This window comes from Nicotiana tomentosiformis, chromosome 1 (genome assembly GCF_000390325.3).
Source record: "Nicotiana tomentosiformis chromosome 1, ASM39032v3, whole genome shotgun sequence".
In the NCBI taxonomy this organism is placed as follows: domain Eukaryota; kingdom Viridiplantae; phylum Streptophyta; class Magnoliopsida; order Solanales; family Solanaceae; genus Nicotiana; species Nicotiana tomentosiformis.
The window spans coordinates 87,779,012-87,791,096 of NC_090812.1; the positions used below are offsets into that span (position 1 = coordinate 87,779,012).

Below are 12,085 nucleotides of genomic sequence, written 5' to 3' on the forward strand. Positions count from 1 at the left end.
AATGCCAACATTTGGAGTAAGCTCCGTGATCGTATCATCCCATTAACACTAGCAAGGAATAAGTTAGCTCTAAAGTGCAGTGCTAATGACAAATATTAGCTTTTCCTTGTTTCTGTAGATCCGAATTGCATCTCTTTTTATAATAAATGATATATGTATATCACAAATGAAGTCCAACAACAACAACAACAACAACGAACCCAGTAAAATCCCACAAGTGGGGTCTGGAGAGGGTAATGTGTACGCAGACCTTACCCCTACCTTATGAAGGTAGAGAGACTGTTTCCGACCCTCGGCTCAAGAAAGTGAAAATGAAGCAATAAACAAACAATAGCAACATATCACAAATGAAGTATAACACTTATTGCCTAAATCAGTTTTTAATATTTTGAAGAACTTTCAAATTCTTATGGGTGGAGAACTATAAATTGCACCTCAGTTAAAAAATCTCTCTTTATCCATGAAGTATTCTTGAACTCTGGAGGATTTTGATTGATATATAGGTAAAATGTTAGACTTTGGTGGGGGTTCTAGTCTTAGTTTGCAGTTCTCCAGTGAAGGACATTCACAACAACCACAATAACAACATACCCTGTGTGATCTCGCAAGTGAGGGCGTGAGGAGGATAGGATGTACACAACCTTAGCCCTATCTTGTGTGAGGTAAAGAGGTTATTTCCGATAGACCCTCGGCAGTCGGCTCAATAAAAGCATTTTCAAAATAGGTTTGAAAATACAAGAGTAAAAAAGCTATTATGAAAATAGTGAAGAAAAGAAACGTTTTGACAGCAAAAATAGTAAAGATAACCAAAGTACAAAAAAATAATACGAGTAATAAAAATGAAGAATATGATAATAATAGACTAATAATAGTAATATTGATAAGGAGAAGAGGGAGCAGATAAGGTGCTCTAAACTAGAACCATGCTCTCCCAGAAAAAAGAGAGAAATCACTCGATTACCTTCTAACCTTCGATCCTAATCGTTGACCTTTATGCTCTGCTATCTAGGGTCATGTTCTCGGTGGGCAGAAGATGTGCAATGTCCTATCTAATCACCTCTCCCTAATTCTTCCTCGGTCTACCTCTAGCTCTCCTATCGCTGCCAACATCTCTCACCTCCTCACTAAGCGTTTATGCTATTCTTCACATGTCCGAAGCATCTCAGACTCGCTCCCCACATCTTGTCCACCACGAAAGCCACTCCCACTTTGCCCTATATATATTCGTTCCTAATCTTATCTCTCATAGTATGCCCACACATTCATCTAAGCATCCTCATTTCCGCAACTTTCATCTTTTGAACGTGTGAGTTCTTGACTGGCTAACACTTTGCCCCATACAATATAGTTGGTCTAACAACCACTCTATAAAACTTACCTTTAAGTCTTGGTGGCACATTCTTATCACATAGGACACCGGATGCGAGTCTCCATTTCATCCACCCTGTTCCAATACGATGTCTGTTATTATCGCCGATCTCCCCATTTCCTTGGATTGTTGACACAAGATACTTGAGCTGTCTCTCTTGGGGATGACTTGTGTATCAATCTTCACTTCCACATCCGCCTCATGTGATGCGTCATCGAACTTGCATTCCATGTACTCTGTTTTAGGCATGCTCAACCTGAAACCTTTAGACTCTAGGGTATGTCTTCAAATATCTAATGTATTATTAACTCCGCAATGTGCTAATTCATCTTCCGGGAAAAGCAATCAACAAGTTGATATCGAAGAAGATAATTCTGCGAGAAAACAAATATTTTGGATGTAATGAGGGTCGGTGCTGAAAAAAGATACAAAATTCATAATATATGCTGACCAACATAAAAAGGACAACACTATCAAAATGTTACCCATCTGATGCTACGGAGCATGGAAGACACCCTTACTATTAGCCTCGTGAAAAGCTCAAGTCATAAATAAAGAGTTCTTGCATTTTGTTGTCACGAGATACTCTAGCTGACAACTAGGATTCACTTCGTGGTCTTGATGGAGTTTCAGTTTATCCTGTTTGTTTTCTTCTGGGGTAAGATAAGGTTTTCCTTTCCAAAATGTTATCGCTTTGACAGATACCTCTTATTTGCTGGAGAGGTGGCTGTCTCGATCTTAGTTGAATTTGAATTTTATCCTGTATTCCCCGTCTCAACTTGTTTATAAAAATTTCGTTAATGGCCCCTCCTTGAGTTCTAAACCTGCAGATTCATGGGTTATTACAAACCCTAATTCTAAGCAAATCCACTATCCTATGTGCCCCTCGGCTGTTGCCCCGTACAATAGAGTTGGTCTAACAACAACTCTTTAAAACTTACCTTTAAGTCTTGGTGACACATTCTTATCACATAGGACACAAGATGCGAGTCTCCATTTCATCCACCCCGTTCCAATACGATGTTTGATATCATCGTCGATCTCCTTATTTTCTTGGATTGTTGACACAAGATACCTGAGCTGCCTCTCTTGGGGATGACTTGTGTATCAATCTTCACTTCCACATCCGCCTCATGTGATGCGTCATTAAACTTGCATTCCATGTACTTTGTTTTAGTCATGCTCAACCTGAAACCTTTAGACTCTAGGGTCTGTCTTCAAATCTCTAATGTATTATTAACTCTGCCATGTGCTAATTCATCTTCTGGGAAAAGCAATCAACAGGTTGATATCGAAGAAGATAATTCTGCGAGAAAACAAATATTTTGTATGTAATGAGGGTCGGTGCTGAAAAAAGATACAAAATTCATAATATATGCTGCCCAACATAAAAAGGACAACACTATCAAAATGTTACCCATCTGATGCTACGGAGCATGGAAGACACCTTTACCATTAGAATTGATCCTAAGGGGCCCAGTTTATTTCAAGCTGCGCATGGTAAGGCTTCTAAGCATATGGGAATAGTGGTTCCTCCTTCCTCTGGCCATGGTGCTTCACACAGTGACATGTGTCCCTCTACGATGGCCGCCGCTGCAGGGGCAAAACCGGCAGAGGATGGTGCTGTTAATCCACGGCCCCCCACCTTTGTGGGTCCCGGTTCCATCAACCACTCAACTGCTCCTGGGCTTAGTTGTGCTGAGGACACACTCAAAGTTTCTTCTTTTTCTGGGGAGATTGGTGAGCAGGTCCTAATTGATGTTAGTGTCGGACCAGTATCTTCAGTTAATATGCCACCAAGGGTTCCATGCTCTCCTCCGCCATGCTACCCTACTGATGGTTCTGGACATTCCTATAGCAGCGGGGTGTTATTTTCAGAGGTTGTTGACCCCCAAGGAAATGGTGAGACCATTTCGAAGGTTAAAACTCCTAGTGCTAGCAATGCTATGATCTTGTATTCCTCTGGTAGTAGCAAGGAAAGGGCACATACAGAAGAAGCCTGCCCAATTTCGTCAAGGACCGGAGGAGGGGATATGTCTTATTGGATGGAGGACAAACTCTTAAACTTTGGGAAGTTTCTAGGTGTATCTGTTACAGGGAAGGAAGATATGGTGTTAGAACTGTTGAGGGAGATTGAGCAACAATCTCTTTACGATGGTGCAGAGAGGGAGTTGGGTAAAGGTGTTAAGCAAAATAACTTAGGGGATGTAGTGGTGTATCAGAGAAGGGGGCGAGGGTGTGACAAAGAGAAAGGGACCTCGGCTAGGGGAGGTGGGGAAATGGGGGCTATTGTCGCTTATGGAAGTTAAGATCCTTTCATGGAATGTGAGGGGGATGAATGACCCAAACAAAAGGGCCATCATCAAAGTGGGAGTTAGGGAGTGGGGTGCCAACCTAGTTTGTTTTCAGGAGACCAAAATGCCCAGGATTCGGTGACAAGGTGAAAGAATGGTGGACAAGCTATGGGGTATCAGGGACACCTTCATACCGGCTTTCGAAGAAATTCAAATTGCTCAAGGGAGATATTATTAGGTGGAATAAGGAGGTTTTTGGGAGGGTAGAGGTTAAAATGAGGGAGCTTATGCATGAATTGGGGGATTTAGAAAGAGGGGAAGGGGCGAGGGAGTTAGACGAATCTGAGAAAGAGAGATTGGGGGAGGTTAAGAGTGAAATAGTCGAGTTAGCAATAGCTCAGGAGACTAGTTGGCGGCAAAAATCGAGGGCGCTCTGGCTAAAGGAGGGGGATTCGAATACCAAGTTTTTTAATAGGGTGGCGGTCGCAAATCGAAGGAGAAACTTCATAGAGTCCTTAGTTGTGGATGGGGTGAGGATTGAGGGAGATGAGGAAGTAAAAGGGGCGATAGTGGGGTTTTATGAGAACTTATATAAAGAAGAAGTTAGTTGGAGGCCGACTTTGGGGGAATAGAGTTCAACCATATAGGGGAGGGAGACAACGAGTGGCTAGAAAGGGTTTTCGAGGAGGAGGAGGTGCACGAGGCTGTGTCGTCTTGTGCTGGTGATAAGGCCCCCGGGCCTGATGGTTCCTCCTTGGCTTTCTTTCAGATCTTTTGGGACACCATCAAGGGAGAGTTGATGGAAGCCATTGAATACTTCCATGCGAATGGTGTTTTCGAGAGAAGTATCAATGCTTCCTTTATTACTATTGTGCCTAAGAAAGAAGGTGCATCTTGTATCAGAGACTACAGGCCTATTAGTCTCGTGGGGAGCATTTACAAGATTATTTCTAAAGTGCTTTCCAACAGACTCAAGAAGGTTCTTGACACGACTGTTTCGTCCTCCCAGAATGCGTTTGTGGAAGGTAGGCAGATCCTGGATGCTGCCTTGGTGGCAAATGAACTTGTAGACTCCAGAAGGAAAAATAGAGAACCCGGCTTACTATGCAAGTTAGATCTTGAGAAGGCTTTTGACCATGTCAATTGGGAGTTCCTGAATTTCATTATAATGCGGATGGGTTTTGGGGAAAGATGGAGGGGATGGATAAAGTTCTGCATTTCCTCAGTCAGATTCTCTGTCCTGGTTAATGGTAGCCCGTGTGGTTTCTTTGGCAGCTCCAGGGGTCTCAGGCAAGGTGACCCCTTATTCCCCATGTTATTCATTCTAGTGATGGACGCTCTGAGCAAAATGATGGATCGTGCGGCGGGCGGAGGCTTCTTGAAAGGATTCTCAGCTCCGATTGGGGTGCTAAGTGCCCGAAGAGTCTCACATTTGCTTTTTGCGGATGACACACTGGTTTTCTGTGATGCCGATATGGATCAGTTGACCTACCTGAAGCAGGTCCTGCAGTGGTTTCAGTTAGTATCAGGACTCAAAATCAACATCGGCAAGTGTGAGATTTTTCCGGTAGGTGAGGTTACTAATTTTGATGCCTTGTCTGGTGTTCTCAGATGCAAGGTGGGCTCCCTTCCCACTACTTACCTGGGCCTCCCTTTGGGCGCTTCATATAAGGATGCTACGGTTTGGAATCCAGTGATCGAGCGGGTTGAAAAAAGATTAGCAGGATGGCAGAAACGGTATTTGTCAAAAGGAGGTAAGGAAGTGCTTATCAAAAGCACTTTATCGAGTATGCCAACCTATTACTTATCCCTGTTGCAAGCACCGGTGAGCATCACAGAAAAAATTGGAGAGACTTCAAAGGAACTTTCTATGGGATGCGGCGGATGGAACTAGAAAGTTTCATCTAGTGAATTTGCAAACAGTCACTTCCCCAAAGAAGTGTGGTGGACTTGGAGTGAAAGACCTTAGGGTATTTAACAGAGCTTTAATGGGAAAGTGGCTGTGGAGATTCGGGGTAGAAGAGCATGCTCTATGGAAGGAGGTCATAGTAGAAAAGTACGATTCAACGGGAGGGGGTTGGAGGACCAAGGCGATCACAACACCTTTCGGGTGTGGCATGTGGAGGAGTATCATGAAGAATTGGGAAGCATTCAGTGGTAACATCACTTACAGGGTGGGAGATGGAAGGAGAATCAGCTTTTGGAATCATAGGTGGTGTGGAGAGGATTCTTTGAGGGTCTCCTTCCCCCACGTCTTCAGAGTTTCAAACCAGAAGGAACTGATGGTCCAACAGATTCGCAAGGAGCATGAAGGGAGGGTAGTATGAGACCTCTCATTCAGGAGGAACATGCAAGATTGGGAGATTGCGGAGCTTCAAGTTTTGTTGGCACTGCTATACGGGCAAGACATGCTCCAGCCATCCTGCGACTCTTGGAGATGGGGCTTGCGTGGCGATGATTTGTTCACCGTAAAGTCCTTTTACCAGAGTATGTTGGTGAGAGAGGAGACCACTTTTCCATACTCCTCGATCTGGATTCCTAGGGCGCCCACGAAGGTGTGTTTTTTTGCATGGCTAGCGGCAAGGGGAGTGATCTTGACTGCTGAAAATCTCCGAAAAAGGGGAATTACACTTGTTAGTTGGTGCTACATGTGTAAAAGCTCAGGAGAAGAAGTTGATCACCTTATGTTGCATTGCCCTGTGTCCTCAACTTTGTGGAGGGCAATCCTGAATCTCTTTGGTGTTCAATGGGTGATGCCAAGCACTGTAAAGGAAATGTTATATAGTTGGGGCGGTTTTCGTAGAAGAAGAAAGCAAAAGGCATGGAAATTCGCTCCGTTAGCTCTCATGTGGGTAGTATGGGGGGAGAGAAATAGGAGAGCTTTTGAGGAGATTGAGTCTCCTTTTTCACATCTTAAGAATAGTCTTTTATCTTTGATCGCTTTTTGGTGCACTCACTTAGCCCCTACTTGTATAGAAGATTGGGCGTCTTTTGTAGAGAATCATGTTCTGATATAAATTCTCTACGTCTTTGGTATACTTTGTGTATACGGGAGTTCTCTCCCTTTTGATTAATACAATTTACCTTATCAAAAAAAAACTATTAGCCTCGTGAAAAGCTCAAGTCATAAATAAAGAGTTCTTGCATTTTGTTGTCACGAGATACTCTAGCTGACAACTAGGATTCACTTCGTGGTCTTGATGGGGTTTCAGTTTGTCCTGTTTGTTTTCTTCTGGATAAGATAAGGTTTTCCTTTCCAAAATGTTATCGCTTTGACGGATACCTCTTATTTGCTGGAGAGGTGGCTGTCTCGATCTTAGTTATTCTGTGAAGTGAATTTGAATTTTATCCTGTATTCCCTGTCTCAACTTGTTTATAAAAATTTGGTTAATGGCCCCTCCTTGAGTTCTAAACCTGCAGATTCATGGGTTATTACAAACCCTAATTCTAAGCAAATCCACTATCCTATGTGCCCCTCGGCTGTTGCCCTGTACAATAGAGTTGGTCTAACAACACCTCTTTAAAACTTACCTTTAAGTCTTGGTGACACATTGTTATCACATAGGACACAAGATGCGAGTCTCCATTTCATCCACCCCGTTCCAATACGATGTCTGATATCATCGTCGATCTCCCCATTTTCTTGGATTGTTGACACAAGATACCTGAGCTGCCTCTCTTGGGGATGACTTGTGTATCAATCTTCACTTCCACATCCGCCTCATGCGATGCGTCATTAAACTTGCATTCCATGTACTTTGTTTTAGTCATGCTCAACCTGAAACCTTTAGACTCTAAGGTCTGTCTTCAAATCTCTAATGTATTATTAACTCCGCCATGTGCTAATTCATCTTCCGGGAAAAGCAATTAACAAGTTGATATCGAAGAAGATAATTCTGCGAGAAAACAAATATTTTGTATGTAATGAGGGTCGGTGCTGAAAAAAGTACAAAATTCATAATATATGCTGACCAACATAAAAAGGACAGCACTATCAAAATGTTACCCATCTGATGCTACGGAGCATGGAAGACACCCTTACTATTAGCCTCGTGAAAAGCTCAAGTCATAAATAAAGAGTTCTTGCATTTTGTTGTCACGAGATACTCTAGCTGACAACTAGGATTCACTTCATGGTCTTGATGGAGTTTCAGTTTGTCCTGTTTGTTTTCTTCTGGGGTAAAATTAGGTTTTCCTTTCCAAAATGTTATCGCTTTGACGGATACCTCTTATTTGCTGGAGAGGTGGCTGTCTCGATCTTAGTTATTCTGTGAAGTTGAATTTGAATTTTATCCTGTATTCCCTGTCTCAACTTGTCTATAAAAATTTGGTTAATCGCCCCTCCTTGAGTTCTAAACCTGCAGATTCATGGGTTATTACAAACCCTAATTCTAAGCAAATCCACTATCCTATATGCCCCTCGGCTGTTGGTTTATATCTCAAATCTGGAATCAGAGGTTGAAGGAAGGGCATAATTGTCATGCATCCACTTAGTTCTCTTCTTACACTGTCAAGTGAGACCATGTCTATGATTGGCTAGTTGAATAACTCATGAGTGCTAGTCGTTGCGTTGTGGTCCGTTTCCCGACTTCGCTTGCTTTGCATTTCTGATTGGTTCCAGCCATTCCCAACCTTAATGAATGAACTATAAAGGGGTCAGTCAAGCGGTTCACCATCCAATCTAACCATCTCTCCGGAAGCCCTTTCCCTTCTAGTAGACCTTCATCGTTATTGAAAAATAGGTTGTGACCAACAGCCATCAGCTCTCAGCTTGTTGGTAAGGTGAGAGCACCCTCTTGATAGAGCAAGAAAATGATTATTGCTCCTTTCTTTTTGAAAAGTGGGATGCTATATCCAGGATTGGGATCCGTAAATATGTTAATAGATGTTATTATTGAATCAACGCGGACAAGAATTTCATAGCACAACAATAAACTAACAAGGCTATTGTAACACATGGAACCATCCAGGATGTGGAGGATACAAATCACAAAAGAATTTGTAAGACTGTTTAAAATTTATTTTAGAGCTTTATGACACTGAACATATGACAGTATTGGACATTTGACATATGGGTTCATGGGGAAGAATAAAACTCATTTTTTTGCTTGCATTTGGATTTGTAACATATCTGATGAGTTCCCAAGTGCAGTAGACTTACAATATAGAACTTTTTTTATTGATACAGAATTATGAGAGTGAACGAGAAGTTACAGAAAGAAAATTTGGACATTAACTTCGTGAATTGTTCTAGAACAAACAACATGCACTAGCAGCTTTTTCATAAAATTTGTGTGTTTCTTATGTAGGGACTTATACACAGACTTTCCGGTAGTTTTAGCAAAAACTATGTCCCAATTTTTCTTGTTCTGCAACGTCAACTTCCTCTTTCACTCCCTAGACACTAATATCTCATTAAATTTGGCTGTTTCTGGAATTAGTCTCAACTTTTTCCAAATCCCTAACATAATTTTGCTTTTTTAGGATCAGGGAGCAGTTAGGTTCTTGTAGTTTGTGTTTATTAAATTTGTTATAATGCAGCGGAAGTTGCAATTTCACTTGCAGCTCTCAGTGTTGTACTCTCCAACACTTGTCCCTAATTTTGGAAATAATATGTCCGAGATCTGTCTATATCTTTACATGTAAGCTTTCACAATTTTACCTGGAAAATTTTAAGAAGCTTGGAGATCTAAGGTGATCTATCCTCATTATCTACTTTTCTCTCCCTGTTTCTGTAGTTAACACTGTTATAGCTGATGAAAATATTCAGTCATTTCCCCCCTGTTAATTTTAGATCATAGACCCGTGTTTGTGCTGGCTCATATCCACCTTTGGTAGTTATTTGCCCCCGTACCTTATTTACAAGCAATGCTTACAACTCTGCATAGACATCCAGTGCCATAGCTTTCCACTGGCATTGAGTAGGCTGTTGTACTATAGGTGAAGAAAAGAAAAGAAAAGAAAAGAAAAGAAAAGAAAAAGAACAGAGTGATTTACTTCCCTGTTTGGAATTTTTAAATTGGTCAGTACCATTCCCAAAATGCATTGCATATCTGTAGAAGAAATTTACTCTTTTACTGCATGTAGTTGTGCAAATCTTCCACATCCATGGGGAGGCTTATTTTTTGGAAGCCACCTGTAGGTGTGTGTCATCTTATATCTGTACTATACTGTCCTAACTAGGGTAAACTGGAATGGTCAGCCTTCTGTTTTTGTTCTTTATTTGTTTATATATTTTTTGCTCTGCATGGTTTGCTTACAGTTTGTTGTTCTTGTATCCTTATTACCAGGGAGACGGGACAACTCCAAGTTCTAAGTGCCCACCACCAATCTGGAGGAGTATGTCACTTAAACCACTTTTTCGATCTGTGAGTTCGATTGCTGTAATCAACTTTATAATACAATATCCTTTCAGGAACGGTCTGTTTCAACCATTCTTTACCTAGTTTCTCTGCAAGACCTAACAAATTGCCCCTTTAGAGTGGTGGATGAAATAAATCAAGGTCAGTTATTCATTTACAGTATATGTTATTCTCAGTTTTCTGGATGCAAGAAACCATCGTGTACATTTGTGCTTTTAGGAATGGATCCTATCAATGAGAGGAAAATGTTTCAGCAACTAGTGCGAGCTGCCAGCCAACCCAATACACCGCAGTAAGAGAACTCTCTTTAACCTTCTATTCTCATAAATCTCTTACCATTTCATGTCTAAAGCAGCAGCAACTTATGCGCTGAAATAATTTGCTTATGTCCTTGTGATAAATGAACACGGCGTGTGTATGCTTTTTTCAATCGTTGTAGTAGTAACAAACATCTTAGGGATTTTTTAGAAGGTTTCTGCAAATTGTTTGGATCTCTACATGAAATTCAGTTTTAATAATGACCTTTGATGTAGGGAGAATATGGAGTTCGTGTATACATTAATCTGCAACAATTTTCACGTGGCCGATATATCTGATTCTCTAAGATTAAGAGGGGGATAAGTTTCTTCAATGGTCTCCAGATTGTTTTTTAATACGTCTTAGTTCAGATGGCAAAGTACATAAATTGAGGTTCTTAGAAATTAGTAGTTTATATCTTGACGGTAATAATTTTGATAAGAAAATTTGTCATTAATCTCTCTCTTTGTATACCTGTGGTCTACTTTGAAATACTGCTCCAAGTAATCAAACATGTTCCTTTTGCCCTTCGAGAAATCTGAATGAATTCGTCAGTATTTTGATAGCTGCACCTCGCTTCCCACCATGCAGATGCCCCTGTTAAACTTGAAAAGTATCCTCAATCAGATTTTCTTCACGATGTTGTACTAGGGCTGCAGATTTAATTTCCCTGTTTGAGTTGATTCTAGGATCTGATTGGTGACAGTGGTCATCCCAATGCGCATGTAATAAAGTTAGGCTGAAATCTGATGAGTAATCAGCAATAGTAAACGTAATATAATGGCTAGCCCCTCGAGAGAGATCCCTTCGCAACTGCTATCAGAGTGCATAGACACCACTGATCACCAAGCTTCTGCGGCAAGGACACAGATATAAAGACAAGGGATCCATTTGTTTTCACCCTTCTACGCTGAGAAACGTCAAATATTAATTTTTATGGATGACGTATTTTCCATGAACTCTTGAACAGTCAACTACTCTATCAGAAGGAGCATATCCATATGCAGTTTTGATTTCTTTATATTAACGTGAATATTCTTTGTCTAGGTAGCCATTCCTTGTCCTGCCAATCCCCTTCCTGCATATCTTTGAGAAGTTGATGGAACTAGTCCTTGTCCGCCTATTTCTGATTCTGTCAATTCCTGTGCAGGTGCTTTTTGCTTACTCCAAAGTTGCTCCCTAATCTGGAATACAGCGAAGCATGCAGCATTTTGACTGTAATGAATGGTCCTTGGATTGAGCAGCCATCCAAAGGTTTCCAAGCACTTGAACCAATACCATATGTTTGTAGTCATAACGTTAACCAGTTACTAAATGCCTTCTTTCCGGTTCTAAATTGCAGCTTGGAGTGGTGGAGAATGCTGGAGGTCTGTGATGGGACTAATGGAGGAACGTTGTCGCTGACTAGAAGCAGAAATACTTTAGGTAGATTCGAACAGGAATTGTCCATAAGAAAAATTTGCTTCCTTGTTGATCTGCCATTGCGCTAGTTACAAGCTGAATCATGGTCGCTCAGCTATGTTTTTTGAAAAATCTGTTATTACTGGCCCTTGTTCTAAAATAACATAATTCTTTTGTACGCTTAATTCATAATATGCTACCCTTGTTTATTGTAACATAGAAAATACGTCTGTTCTCAGGTACTCCTCTGTTCGAACTCTCATTAAAATGGTCCTCCATTCTCTTTTGTTATTTTCAGAGTGTTTATTTTTTTCTAGAAGATAAATAAATGTCTATTACTCCTCGAACAACAAAGGAATGCT

General features: G+C 41.1%; 1 protein-coding gene across 3 annotated transcripts in view; it reads left to right on the plus strand.

Moving 5' to 3' along the window:
• LOC104106131 (structural maintenance of chromosomes protein 5) overlaps positions 1-12,014 on the plus strand; it is a 30,895-nt gene extending 18,881 nt beyond the window's left edge. For all 3 annotated transcript variants that reach the window (XM_070187043.1, XM_070187037.1, XM_070187047.1), the window contains 5 exons: positions 9,954-10,002; positions 10,079-10,166; positions 10,245-10,317; positions 11,473-11,576; positions 11,665-12,014. In XM_070187043.1, the coding sequence (XP_070043144.1) occupies positions 9,954-10,002; positions 10,079-10,166; positions 10,245-10,317; positions 11,473-11,576; positions 11,665-11,726 (376 nt within the window). In that variant the 3' untranslated portion in view covers positions 11,727-12,014. The remainder of the gene's footprint in view (positions 1-9,953; positions 10,003-10,078; positions 10,167-10,244; positions 10,318-11,472; positions 11,577-11,664) is intronic.
• Positions 12,015-12,085: the final 71 nt, after the last annotated feature.